The following is a 14,352-nucleotide window of genomic DNA, read 5'->3' as shown; positions in this document are numbered from 1 at the left end:
TATCTCGGTTGTAAAATAGACAGCTGAGAAATAAAAAACAATATACCTGCACAAAGCGGAGAACATCCTCTCTTCAACTGTGACAAGTATTACCATGGCCTAAAACAAACTTTTTTGGATACCAGCCACCGTGGTTGGTAGATTAAAAAAAAATCTAGCAGCAACTTTGATTTGTTTTTGGCATAACTACACAAAGAAACACAAAGAAATGATGAGCATGCTTAGTAATGTTTCTAAAACAAGAAATGTATTACTACTTACAAATAATCTGGTATATTGCTTGATTTAATGTAATATTCTGTGACCCGAGTATTTTAACAAAAATATCAGACAAAACATTTTAGCTGCCCCTTTAAGGTAACCTTGGTAACAGGGCTGCTGGAGTCATCACATGTTCCCATGATAATGTCACTAGTAAAGGCCAACAATGTCTCTTTTTGTTAGCAGCGAGAGCAAACTCAAACATTGAAAAGCAACCTAGCTTGTGAACAAAACAATGTAAATTGCCAAGAAACACGAGGACAAAGTCTCACTTTAGTAGACTTCGGAGTACATTAGACCAACTTTTATGCCTGTGCCCAATAATTCTAAAAACAAATTATTCAGCGCACAGTGCTCACAGCCCCCCAGACAGGCAGAGTTGCTGCACAAGGTGGGATAGCTATAGCCTTAGGATTCAGATTTCTTTGTGTATTAGTTGATATGAAACAAAATGGCAGAAATACTTTGAAAACAGCTACTGCAGCATTTATTTTGCTATAAAATCACAACTCGCACTTTTTTTAATTAAATGCTCACACTATAGAGCCCGGAGAGTTACCACACGCCAAGGTGGCTGGTGAATTCGACATACTTACCCACCAATGCCAAAATCTACCTGCATTTGTCAGGTGTTAATTATATGCCCTGAATATTACACAGGATAGCTGTGTTTTTTTTACAGCTAGAATCAGAACACTTTTTTTTCAAAATAAGTGCAGTGAAAAAGGCAGTAAAAAGTGGCTCGCTCATTATCACTGCAGCAGGTCCTGGCGAAACAGGCACATGGGCAGGGCACTTTCATTAGAGGAATTATGAAGACAATGCACTATACTATACTGTTTATTTTGCCGTGGTGGCAACAATTAAGCAGCTGCACAACATAGCGGAAACACAGTAGTCATCTCCAGTTTAATTTTTTAAGACCATTGAAAACTGACATTAAGACATTTTAAAGGCCTTTCATTTAGCTAAATGAATTAAAAATACATTTTAAGGACCAGCAGACAGCCTGTGAAAAACATTTTATTTTGTGTGCCCTAATACAAATATGATTCTACCTCTGTGATGTTGAGGTGTGTAGTTACCTTGCATTTTTCCTGAGCTGGGACAGCTGTAGCAGGAGGAGCAGACAGCAAAGGATTCTTCTTCTGACCAAACCTCTTCCTGTAGACACACAACCACCCACACACATATTCAACTACAATACCCATAATCCTCCACTCAATGTGGAAGTCTACAGTGATAGCCTGTGTGTGCTAGCCTGTGTATGGGCTAGGCTGTGTGTGTACCTGGCTGGAGCTGGGGCAGGTTGGTTGTAGGGCAGTCTACAGTGTTGTCTGGAGACCTTCAGAGCTCTCAAAGCGTCTTTAGCTACTCTGTTAGCTTCAGCTTCCACCAGGACAAAGTCTGGGTTAGACGCCTCCATGATGGAGTCATGCTGCATCACACTGTGTATACCTAGAGAGGAGAGACCGAGAGAAGAAGGTTAAAGTTGCACTGTGTAGCTTTACTTTCCCCTGTGATTGTAGGACAAAATCATTAACACAATTGTGGTTAAACACCACAAACAAAAACACACACACAAAAACACTGTTTGGTTCATGCTAGTTCATCTTCTACAGTTTAAACGAAGAGCTTCACCTTCAGTCCAACAAAACTTCACCTGGCAAATAATGCCTCATGTGCAGAGGTACCCGATTTTTTGAAACGCGTAAAGAAAAGTACGATAATACTTTATAATAACTTTCATGAATAAGCATTAAAGCGACATATAAACTACCAACAAAAAAGTATTTCATTACTTGTAAACATGTATTAACATAAAAACATACCCGACTTCTTGAAGAGTTTGGCCAGTACATAGTCGTCGCTCTGTCTCTGGTCCTGTTTATCCGGCTGCCCCTCGCGCTCCTCTTGTCCTTTGTAGCTCCTCTTCTTCACCAGGTAGGAGATGCGATGACCCTCGACCTTGGCCTGTTTCCCGTGTTTGTTTTTAGGTCCTTCTACTGTCGAGTCACAGTGCTTCCTCTTCTCCCGGTGTTTGTAGGGACTGGAGCCGGGTCCTTGAGAGTCTCTGTGCTTGTGTGGACTGTGTTTGTCTCGGTGTTTCTGTGTGCTGGGACTGACGGCGTTAATGTGTGAATGTTTGTGGGGGTTTGGGCTGGTCACGGGTGAGTCTCTGTGTTTGTGGGGCAGAATGGAGTTTCGGTCTCTTTCTGGGTCTGTGAGTATATGAGCATTGCTTCCCTCCTCCCTAGAATGCTGTGTGTCACATTCTGTCTGGGACTGTCCAATAGGAATATCTGCCTCGCCCTGGTTGGCTTCCTGGCTGTCCTTCAGCCTGTTGCTCTTATTGAGAGAGATGTTACTGCAAAGGAGGGTGGTCCTGTCCCCAGGCCGGGGCGATGGGGAAGGGATGGCTCCACCTCCAGTGGAGCTAACATTGTGATTTGTTACAGAGTGTCTATGGTTAGACCTTGGTCTGACTGGCTTCTTAGGAGCTTGGACATCAGAACCCGTACCTAGACAATAAGTGGAAATAAAAACGAGTGGAAACAAAAACAAACACAAAACCAATAGGAAAGACAGGCGGAACCACGTGTGTGTGTACCTGCAAATATAGCGCTGGTCTCAGTGCCCTGCGTCCCGTCAGGGTTAGATAAGGTAAACAGCTCGTAGATGTCGTTGGACTTGAAGAAGCGTCGCTGTTTGGGGTCCTTCAGAATGCGGTTGGTCAGGAAGTGTTTGAAGATTTGCCTGAAGGGAAAAACACCAGAGGTGAATCTCAATAGTTCAGTTTATCATAGATGAAGAGCTACTTGAAACGTGGACACAGTAAAAGGTCCAGAAGTAAGTGTAGTCCTGTGGTCGGTCAGCTGTTTGTTCACCCGCACACACAATTGCTAATAACCTATCCGAAATCTCCCAACTATATGTGACAAAGTGAAAATCTGAAGCCCCAACCCTAACCCGATAATATAGAAAATGTGCTGTAGGCTACAGTCAGATGGCGGAATTTTTGGACAGATTTAGATAGGTTACTGCTTATAATTTCCTACTCTTTGGTAGTCAACTTGTCTATAATTAGATACATGCAGCTTCTCTTCTGTCATTATATGTTGCCCTAGAAGACTACGTAAACCCTTGCTCACCAGAACAATGTCATAAATCGATAGAATGAATGCTTCAATATAGTTGACATCGGTAAAGTTCTGTCATCTCTGCTTCTTTCACAGAGCAAAGAAATGTATAGACCGGGGAGAAAATGCAATAAAAATGTAAAAACTGGAAAGATTCTCTGTGCAAAATGTTTTGATATCATTTTGACCAGTTGTAAGGAAATATAAAGCTGTGAAAACAACCCAACATGTTTCTGATAAGATTTCAGTTTGGCTTGAATGCATATTTTATGTGGTTGACATACTGTCAGCTTTTATGATGCTGATGAAGATAGCATCTCTACAGATGGTATCTAACTGTGCATTTGCATTCTCTTAAGACCCTGAAATTATTTATTTATCCACTCCTGTTCCTGAGTCAAAATTTTGCCAACATTTGGTGTATAATTTTACTGCAAGAAATGCTTAATTCTGCAGGAGTTAATATGTGAGAGGTTATAGATCTACAGTTAGTGTCCAGATTTCAGTGTCCATTTAACCCACCTGAATAGTAAGCTACAGTTCCCTTGACATGCCATAGGCCTATTTGAAGTCCCGTCTTGTGACTGTGGAATTTGTATACCGCTCTCACGACGACACACATAACATAGCTGGCACTGCTATCAATATTTTTATTAACCACTTCACCAAATCTTTCCCAAACATTACTTTTCTGGCCCTCGCTTCTCTTTAATTTCAACTCCCCATTTAACATAAATTGTTAAATGTATGTTTTTCCACTTGATGAATTAAACTCAGACATTGTTTTTTCTGCCTAACTTTTCCCAGCAAGTGTTCTGTGCCACTAAGGGCTCTAAAACTACTGTTATACAACCAACAAGCACGCTTACAAGTCACTCCCTTGTGTTTCAGGACTTCGCCAACGTCGCCAAGTTTACCACCTCCGGCACCGGCTTCATCGGAAAGTGCACCGATGACGTTGTCCCTACAGTAAAGGTCAGATGTTTTCCCAACCAAAGGCCCTGGATTAACACTGAGACACATGTTAAACTAAAGGACAGACACACTACACATAGGGCTATTGCAGCCAACGTAGCTAACCATGAGGCTAAGGAAGTAACCACGGTCACACAAAGTTCCACTACAACCTCCGTAGAACCACCAAACATGCAAAAAAGACAATACAGAAATAAGGTGGAATCCTATTGCACTGGCTCCAATGCTCAATGCATTGGGCAAGGATGAAAATGCATTACGGATTATAAAGGACAAACCAGCCAACCGTGAGCTACCCAACGATCCCACTCTACCAGATGAACTTAAAGCCTTTTATGTACTCTTCATTGACAATACCACAAGCCTTGCATAAAGGCTCCCGCTGTTCCGGATTACTCGCTCTCCGAGGCTGACGTGAGTAAGACCTTTAAACGTGTCAACACTCATAAGGCCACTGAGCAAGACAGAATAACAGGGCGCATACTCAGGGCAGGAGCAGACCAGCTGGCAGGTGTCGTAACGGACACTTTCAACCTCTCCCTGTTCCAGTCTGTAAATCTCCACATGCCTCAAAACGACCATCCACCGTTCCTGTTCCCAAGAAATCTAAAGTAACCTGCCACAATGACTACCACCCTATAGCACTCACACCTGTAATCATGAAATGCCTAGAAAGGCTGGTCATGACACATCCACACCATCACCCCAGACACCCTGGAGCCAACTCCAGTTTGCATACCGCCTCAACAGATCCACAGACGATGCCCTTCCCACTTCGACATGAAGGGAAAATCCTATGTGAGAATGCTGTTTATCGACTATAGCTTAGCGTTCAACACCATAGCCCCCTCCAAGATTGTCACCAAGCTTGGGACCCTGGGACTGAACACCTCCCTCTGCAACTAGATCCTGTCTTGACTGGCTGCATCACTGCCTGGTATGGCAACTGCTCCACCCTTGTCTGCAAGGCCCTACAGAGGGTGGTGCGGACAGCCCAGCACATCACCGTGGGCAAGCTCCCAGCCATTCAGGACATACACACCAAGCAGTATTTGAGGAAGCCCTTAAAAATTGCCAAAGACTCCAGCCACCCCTGCCAAAGACTGTTCTCTCTGCTTCCGTCCAACAGGCAGTACCAAAGTATCAGGTCTCGGACCAACAGGCTCCAAGAGAGCGAGAGCCTCTACCCCCACAATGGACTATATGCACTGACAATACGCACACTCATAGGTCTCAACCCACACACGCATACACTGACACTCACCACCAAGCACACACCCACCCACCACTTACGCTGCTGCTATATTGTTTACTATTATTATTATTTATTCATCCTGCTACCAGTCACTTTCTCCTAACCCCTGCCTACATGTACATATCTACCTCAATTAATACAGTATACCTGCACATAAAATGTATTTCTCGTGTTTGTTTTTTTAGTTCTCCTATTCTGATATTGAATACTGCACTGTTGAGAAGGGTTTGCAAGTTAAGCATGTCACTGTACTTGTGCATGTGACAAATAAAAAAGTCCATATACGAAAATGTATGCATACAATACTGTAAATTGCTTTGGATGAAAGCATCTGCTAAAATGGCATATTATATAATAATGGTGCCTGAGAAAGTAAATGTTACCCTTCTTGATGCCTTTGGCAAAATGCAGCGAGCTCAGATCTATGCAAAGTCTGTATTTTAACCCCTCAGGAAGTGAGGGCTGTACCTCGGTGAATGGCTAGTGATATGAATAAAGTGTCCCTCCTTCCCTTTCTACCTGTGGTAGATCTTCTCCTCAATGGTCCCAGCGGTCAGTAGTCTATAGACAGTCACCTCCTTTTTCTGACCGATCCTCCAAGCTCGCTCTCGAGCCTAGAGGACAACAACACAGGGACATGGGGGTGAGAGTGTGATAAGAGTGTGTGTGTGTGTGTGTGTGTGTGTGATCCTCCACACACGTGCTCGAGCCTAGGGGACAACACAATAGCAGGAGATTCATGGTTAAGCAACGACTGACTGGTTACAGATATGTCTGTGTACCATGGAGTCTGTCGACCCTATGGTCTGTGGTGTGTGTACCTGTGTGTCAGTGCTAGGGTTCCAGTCGGGGTCATAGATGATGACTCTGTTAGCTCCGGTCAGGTTGACTCCCAGCCCCCCCACTCTGGTGGTCAACAAGAACACAAAGATAGACTTGTCCTGGAGAGGAGAGGAAAAATAGGATATAATGGTGGTCAAAGCATATACAGAACTATTTCTTATACTACTTTTTTATCACTCGTCAGGACATGTCTGATCATGGGACCATATGCGAAGATACCTAAAGCCACTGGGCAGCAGGCTCGACAATAGGCTGTTTTCACACTAGTAATCTAACCCCCAGCGTTCAGATTTTTTACTGAAAGGTCTTTTCACACTACTGAGTCAAATCGAGCCGATCCAAACCAAGCTATACTGAGCAGGCCTGGTTACGCGTCAACCATAGTTGCTGGAAGCATGCTGAAAAAGACAATGTGAAAAGAAAATATCTGAGCCAGCACAGTTTGGTTCAGGTCTGCAAGAAAGTGTGAAAAGGGTAGAATTGTAGACCCTTACTTCGTTGTATCGAGCGATGAGAGGCTGTCTGGAGGCGATGGTGGTGGTACCATCCATTTTCACATAGGTGTAGCCATTCTCCCTCACAAACACCTCCAATATCCCCAACATCTAGAGAGAGAGAGCGCGAGAGGGAGAGAGCGGAAGAAAGAGAGAATTGTGGATTAGGCCTAACAGGATTGTCAGATTAATATTCCATGGAACCTGAGAACCACCCAGTCAATGTCTCTGTCTTCCCCCCCCCCCCACAACACACACATACCTGTCTGGACTGTGTGAACAGCAGGACTCTGTGTTGCTGTTTAAACCAAAGTCGGAGCAGTGATTCCACCACCATCAGTTTGCCGGAACGTTTCCAGAAGCCAAAGTGTTCCTCTTCAGTCAGTTGGTCCTCTGGTACACCCTTCAGGATCTTGGGACCCCCAGAGAACAGGTCCGGGTGGTTACACATCTTACGCAGTGCTATCAGGCCCGAGAACACCTGGAAATGAAAGATAAAAATACAATATCTAAATGTATTAATAAATAAAACAGTCACTGTGAACTAGGAGGCCAGTGTTCCCCAGGTTGATCATAGCACAAAAACATTTGGTAAACACAGCATTGATTGATTTTTTGCATCTACCTTGTTAGGATCTACAAAAAGCAGCAAGCTAGAAAAGAATATGCTTTTCAGTCAACAACATTACATTTGATTATATTGCCATGATCATATTGATGTTGGTCCCTTTAAACAAACACATTTTCAGACTAATTATTTCCATAAGGGTCCTAATGAATGATCCGACATAACTAATTCCCTGCAGAAGACAAAGGGTGTGTTGTGTGTTTGCAGTGCACTAGCCAAGTGCTGCATTAGTAATGTGGGTTAATGGATTCAGAGACCACATCAAGGAGAGGACTGACCACTGAGAGTGTGTGTGAGTGTGTGCGCGCACGCACAAGGAAATATAGAGCAGTGATGAAGAACGGTTGGTGTGTAAAAGCCTTTCCTTGGGTCAGAGATACACTCAAAAACCACTGTAGAGCATTCCTCTGACCAGGCATCAGTTATCATACCACTGACCTTACATATCCTAATGTGAATGACACACAGATAACATACAGGTCCCTATAGAAAGCTTTATGCATGCATCATGTCTAGCAAAACCCATAGAATGGCATATCTCGACATTATAGACCATCTCCGGGTAGTACTCCAACGTTAGTGTTAAATAATGAATAAGGCCCATCTTATTCCTGGAAGAATAACCGGCTTAACTAGATACTCGTCTTTCAGTGGGATGCCAGAACGTGTATTTCCAATCCAGATCATAACTTGAGATTTATTAGCTTGATCCACCATCCTGACCACTGCACTTTTGTTTTCTGAAAAAGAATGTAAGCTCGCACGACAATTGACTTGACTGTTCAAAGCTAAAAGGTCAATCAAAAATGTTGATAGATACAATTCTCTGATGAATAACAAAAGAGCCAGCTAAGAGGTAGATGACAGGAAATGGAGAGGAGGGAGTAAGACTCACCTGCATATCTCCATTCAGTATTTGGTAGACCTCTTTGGAGTCCAGATAGCTCTGATACACCTCACGCTGCTCCTCTGTTAGCCTGCAAAACAAAACCTGGAGAAACACAAATGCGCATGTATTAAGCCTTCACTTTAAAACCCCTTGATGAAACAAGTGTGTGAGCAGAAATCAAAGACAAGAGGTTTCAGCCTAGAGGCTCTGTCCCAAGGGAGACAATTAATGAACTGAACAGAATAGTGTGTGTGTGTGTGTGTGTGTGTGTGTGTGTGTGTGTCGGGAAATTTGACCAGCAGCATTTGAATTTAATGGACATTTGAGAAATTTACCAGACACTCATGCATTAGGTGCGTTACCTGATTAGGGCGTCCACTCACGGAAATCACATTTAGATGGGTATTCATCGTGTTTTTTCTTACCCGCTTTTTCTCCCCAATTTCGTGATATCCAATTGCGATCTTGTATCATCGCTGCAACTCCCCAACGGGATCAGGAGAGGCGAAGGTCGAGTCATGCATCCTCCAAATCATGACCCGCCAAGCCACGCTTCTTAACACCCGCCTGCTTAACCCGGAAGCCAGCTGCACCAATGTGTCGGAGGAAACACCGTTCAACTGACAACCGAAGTCAGCTTGCAGGCCAAACCTTCCCATAACCCAGTTGGGCCAATTGTGTGCCGCCCTATGGGACTCCCGGTCACGGCTGGTTGCGAGATCGAATCCCAGGCTGTAGTGATGCAGCAATACTGTGATGCAGTGCCTTTGACCACTGTACCACTCAGGAGGCCCATGGTTATTAATCTTAACAGAATATGCAACGGCGCGCACTTCTTACCAAATTCCGATGTGCACTTTGAAGATGTTGGAATAACTGCCACATTGTACTTTCTCAGCCAACAAGACGAGTAACGAACAGCAAAATCACTAGTCAATCTCCCATATTAGAGAAATGCACCTATTCTATTGGTCAGCTTGTCATTCTGTGCAAAAAAGAAAATGCCAATCCAAGTAGACTTTGCGACAGTAGGAGGACGATAGACCCCAAATTCATATAACCAGTAAAAAAATTATGTAAAAAGCAATAGGGCTGAGCCAACAGATAAGAACATTTAGTTTAAAACATTGATAAACAATTATTTCTTCACATTATAAGAGCAGCAATTCGCACAATGCAGTAGGCTACACGGGAATGTTCGTTCCATAATGCAATTAGCGGAAAATCTATCATCAAAAGCGCACCACACATGCGAGCGGTTTCATGTGACAGATGAAAATATCCGTTCAAAATTTTGAAAGAGGGGAGTTCAAAAGATGCAACAACTAGCATGTTGCTAATATTAGGTTATTATATAGAAGGCCAAGAAATGGTCAGAGAGGGCACTTCCTGTACAGAATCTTCTCAGGTTTTGGCCTGCCATATGAGTTCTGTTATACTCACAGACACCATTTAAACAGTTTTAGAAACTTTAGGGTGTTTTCTATCCAAATCAAACAATTATATGCATATTCTAGTTTCTGGGCAGGAGTAATAACCAGATTAAATCGGGTACGTTTTTTATCCGGCTGTGAAAATACTGCCCCATATCCTAAACAGGTTAAACCCTTTACAATGAAGATCTGTGAAGTTATTTGAATTTTTCTGAATCATCTTTGACAGACAGGGTCCTGAAAATGGGACGTTTATTTGATTTAAAATCAACTTGCTTTTATTGTCCAGTAGCCAAGGGCACAAGCCTAGTCATATTAGCAACCTAATATTATAATAATAATAATAAATATTATATATATATATATATTTAACCTCTTGAGGATACCCTAGGATAGGGGGCGCCACAGCGCATTTTGAAAAAAAATCGTTCCTATTTTCAACGGCCTACTAATCAAACTCAGAAGCTAGGGCATGCATATACTTATTATATATGGATAAAAAACACCCTAAAGTTTCTAAAACTGTTTGAATGGTGTCTGTGAGTATAACAGAACTCAAATGGCAGTCAAAACCCCGAGACCGATTGAAACAGGAAGTGGAATTCAGAATTGTGGACTCGACTTCTCATCTTTCCCTATAAATCACCGTTAACCATGGTTCAGTGAGCACTTCCTATTGCTTCCACTAGATGTCGCCAGTCTTTTCACAGTGGTTTGAGCCTTATACAGTCGAAACTCAGTGAATGAGAGTCATTGGAAATTGGTCACAGGGGATGGGCCATCACCATTATGACGCCGGCGGCCATGTCTACCCCCACCTTTGGAAACGGTTTTAAAGGCAATGAAATCATCCCCCTCGAATCTTATTGGCTCTCTTGGTGTTACAGGCCCTGAAGATGAATGTTTTACAACGTTTGACATGTTTGAACGAACCTACAGGCGGGAGAATCTCATTTTATCCGGAACTTCAGCCCTGCGCTTGGAGAGAGCCCTAGGACGCGCTACCAACAGCAGGCTAATGGAACGTGAAGTATGGACTTTTTCGACCGAAAATACATCTGTTGTGGACCTGGGATGCTTTCTGATGAAGACAACTAAAGGTAGGCGATTATTGACAATATTATACAAGATGAGATGTGACATGTGATTGTTCCAAGATGGCGCCGAGCTCTGTATATTAGCTCATTTTCTGAGTATCGCATCTCCTTTTATCGCAAAGTGTGATTACCCAGTAAAGTTAATTTAAAATCTGGTATGACAGGTGTTCTCAAGAGATATTCATCTATAAATGTTAGATTGACAATATAAATTTAAAAAATCGTTATAGGATAGTAATTTAGGGAATTGTAGCATTGTTTCCCGGGACGCATTTGAGGGGAAATTCGTTAGTCAACGTCAGACGCCGATGTAAAATGCTGTTTTTATATATAAATATGACCTTTATTGAACAAAAGAATGCATGCATTGTGTAACCTGATGTCTTAGGTGTGTCATCTGATGAAGTTTGTAAAAGGTTAGTGCTGCATTTAGCTGTTTTTTGGTTATATGTGATGCAAGTGGTTGGTCGGAAAATGGCTATGAAGCTGCTTTTTACGATGGACTCATCTAACATAATCTAATGATTTGCTTTTCCTGTAAAACCTTTTTGAAATCGGACGACGTGGGTCGATTCAGGAGAGGTGTATCTATAAAAAAAATATATATATATTAATTATTATTTTTTTTAAATTATGATTTTTTTTTAATGCTAATTGGCGATATGATTTTTCGCTGGATTTTGATCCCGCTGACGGGATGAGACGCTGGAGAGGATATATATACACATATAAAATGATGACTCTGCAGTCCCTGGGCGAAAAACAGTAGGGCATTTGGAAAGTGGTCGATCTGAGAACAATGACACGGGTGCGCGCGTGCATGTGAAGAGTCCATTTTACATTTTCAGTGTTTGAACGAAAACAAGGTCTCCCGGTCGGAATATTATCGCTATTTTATGAGAAAAATCGCATACAAATTTACTTTAAACAGCGTTTGACATGCTTCGAAGTACGGTAATGGAATATTTTGACATTTTTTGTCACGATACGCGCCGGCGCGTCACCCTTCGGATAGTGTCTTGAACGCAAGAACAAACGCAGCTATTTGGATATAACTATGGTTTATTTGGAACCAAAACAACATTGGGTGCTGAAGTAGAAGTCCTGGGAGTGCATTCTGACGAAGAACAGCAAAGGTAATCCAATTTTTCTTATAGTAAATCTGAGTTTGGTGGGTGTCAAAATAGCTAGCCATGATGGCCGGGCTATCAGAATATTGCAAAATGTGCTTTCACCGAAAAGCTATTTTAAAATCGGACACCGCGATTGCATAAAGGAGTTCTGTATCTATAATTCTTAAAATAATTGTTATGTTTTTTGTGAACGTTTATCGTGAGTAATTTAGTAAATTCACCGGAAGTTTTCGGTGGGTATGCTAGTTCTGAACGTCACATGCTAATGTAAAAAGCTGGTTTTTGATATAAATATATACTTGATTGAACAAAACATGCATGTATTGTATAACATAATGTCCTAGGAGTGTCATCTGATGAAGATCATCAAAGGTTAGTGCTGCATTTAGCTGTGGTTTTGGTTTTTGTGACATTATATGCTAGCTTGAAAAATGGGTGTGTGATTATTTCTGGCTGGGTACTCTCCTGACATAATCTAATGTTTTGCTTTCGTTGTAAAGCCTTTTGAAATCGGACAATGTGGTTAGATAAAGGAGAGTCTTGTCTTTAAAATGGTGTAAAATAGTCATATGTTTGAAAAATTGAAGTTTTGGGATTTGAGGAGTTTGTAATTCGCGCCACGCTCTACCATTGGATATTGGCGAGGCGTTCCGCTAGCAGAACATCTAGAAGTAAGAGGTTAAACAATGTTTCCCATGCTTGTTCAATGAACCATAAACAATTAATGAACATGCACCTGTGGAACGGTCGTTAAGAGACTAACAGCTTTCAGACGGTAGGCAATTAAGGTTACAGTTATGAAAACTAAGGACACTAAAGAGGCCTTTCTACTGACTCTGAAAAACACCAAAAGATGCCCAGGGTCCCTGCTCATCTGCGTGAATGTGCCTTAGGCACTCTGCAAGGAGGCATGCGGACTGCAGATGTGGCCAGGGCAATAAATTGCAATGTCCGTACCGTGAGACGCCTAAGACAGCGCTACAGGGAGACAGGACGGGCAGCTGATTGTCCTCGCAGTGGCAGACCACGTGTAACATCTGCACAGGATCGGTACATCCGAAAATCACACCTGCGGGACAGGTACAGGATGGCAACAACAACTGCCCGAGTTACACCAGGAATGCACAATCCCTCCATCAGTACTCAGACTGTCCGCAATAGGCTGAGAGAGGCTGGACTGAGGGCTTGTAGGCCTGTTGTAAGGCAGGTCCTCACCAGACATCACCAGCAACAATGGTCGCCCATGGGCACAAACCCACCGTTGCTGGACCAGACAGGACTGGCAAAAAGTGCTCTTCACTGACGAGTCGCGGTTTTGTCTCACCAGGGGTGATGGTCGGATTTGCAATTATCGTCGAAGGAATGAGCGTTACACCGAGGCCTGTACTCTGGAGCGGGATCGATTTGGAGGTGGAGGGTCCGTCATGGTCTGGGGCGTGTCACAGCATCATCGGACTGAGCTTGTTGTCATTGCAGGCGATCTCAACGCTGTGCGTTTACAGGGAAGACATCCTCCTCCCTTCCTGCAGGCTCATCCTGACATGACCCTCCAGCATGACAATGCCTCCAGCCATACTGTGCGTGATTTCCTGCAAGACAGGAATGTCAGTGTTCTGCCATGGCCGCAAAGAGCCCGGATCTCAATTCCATTGAGCACGTCTCGGACCTGTTGGATCGGAGGGTGAGGGCTAGGGCCATTCCCCCCAGAAATGTCCGGGAACTTGCAGGTGCCTTGGTGGTAGAGTGGGGTAACATTTCATAGCAAGAACTGGCAAATCTGGTGCAGTCCATGAGAAGGAGATGCACTGCAGTACTTAATGTAGCTGGTGGCCACACCAGACACTGACTGTTACTTTAGATTTTGACCCCCCCCTTTGTTCAGGGACACATTATTTCATTTCTGTTAGTCACATGTCTGTGGAACTTGTTCAGTTGATGTCTCAGCTGTTGAATCTTGTTATTTTCATACAAATATTTACACATGTTAAGTTTGCTAAAAATAAATGCAGTTGACAGTGAGGACGTTTCTGTTTTTGCTGAGTTTAGAACATGAGCGAAAAAGCCAACTGGTTTCAATAGCATATGGAAGTCATTATAAAATAATTGCCTCCAAGTTTCAATGGTCAGATTTTTATTTTGAACCAAGGTAAGACATGCCTCATAATATAAAGTAAAACGTTCAGATTTCAAACCATTTTCAAAAT

General features: G+C 42.9%; 1 protein-coding gene across 1 annotated transcript in view; it reads right to left on the bottom strand.

The window, feature by feature from the left end:
- The window catches only part of ercc6 (excision repair cross-complementation group 6), a 57,633-nt gene that overhangs the window by 2,207 nt on the left and 41,074 nt on the right, over nucleotides 1-14,352 (bottom strand). The window contains exons 15-23 of the mRNA XM_014154371.3: nucleotides 8,492-8,587; nucleotides 7,231-7,449; nucleotides 6,969-7,079; nucleotides 6,453-6,572; nucleotides 6,151-6,245; nucleotides 2,873-3,018; nucleotides 2,094-2,783; nucleotides 1,551-1,719; nucleotides 1,347-1,425 (exon numbers count right to left, since the gene is read on the bottom strand). Coding sequence (XP_014009846.2) covers nucleotides 1,347-1,425; nucleotides 1,551-1,719; nucleotides 2,094-2,783; nucleotides 2,873-3,018; nucleotides 6,151-6,245; nucleotides 6,453-6,572; nucleotides 6,969-7,079; nucleotides 7,231-7,449; nucleotides 8,492-8,587 — 1,725 coding nt within the window. The remainder of the gene's footprint in view (nucleotides 1-1,346; nucleotides 1,426-1,550; nucleotides 1,720-2,093; nucleotides 2,784-2,872; nucleotides 3,019-6,150; nucleotides 6,246-6,452; nucleotides 6,573-6,968; nucleotides 7,080-7,230; nucleotides 7,450-8,491; nucleotides 8,588-14,352) is intronic.

Source organism: Salmo salar, chromosome 18 (genome assembly GCF_965601325.2).
Source record: "Salmo salar chromosome 18, fSalSal1, whole genome shotgun sequence".
In the NCBI taxonomy this organism is placed as follows: Eukaryota; Metazoa; Chordata; class Actinopteri; order Salmoniformes; family Salmonidae; genus Salmo; species Salmo salar.
Note: the sequence above shows the minus strand (reverse complement) of the source record. Positions and strands in the feature narration are given on the sequence as shown.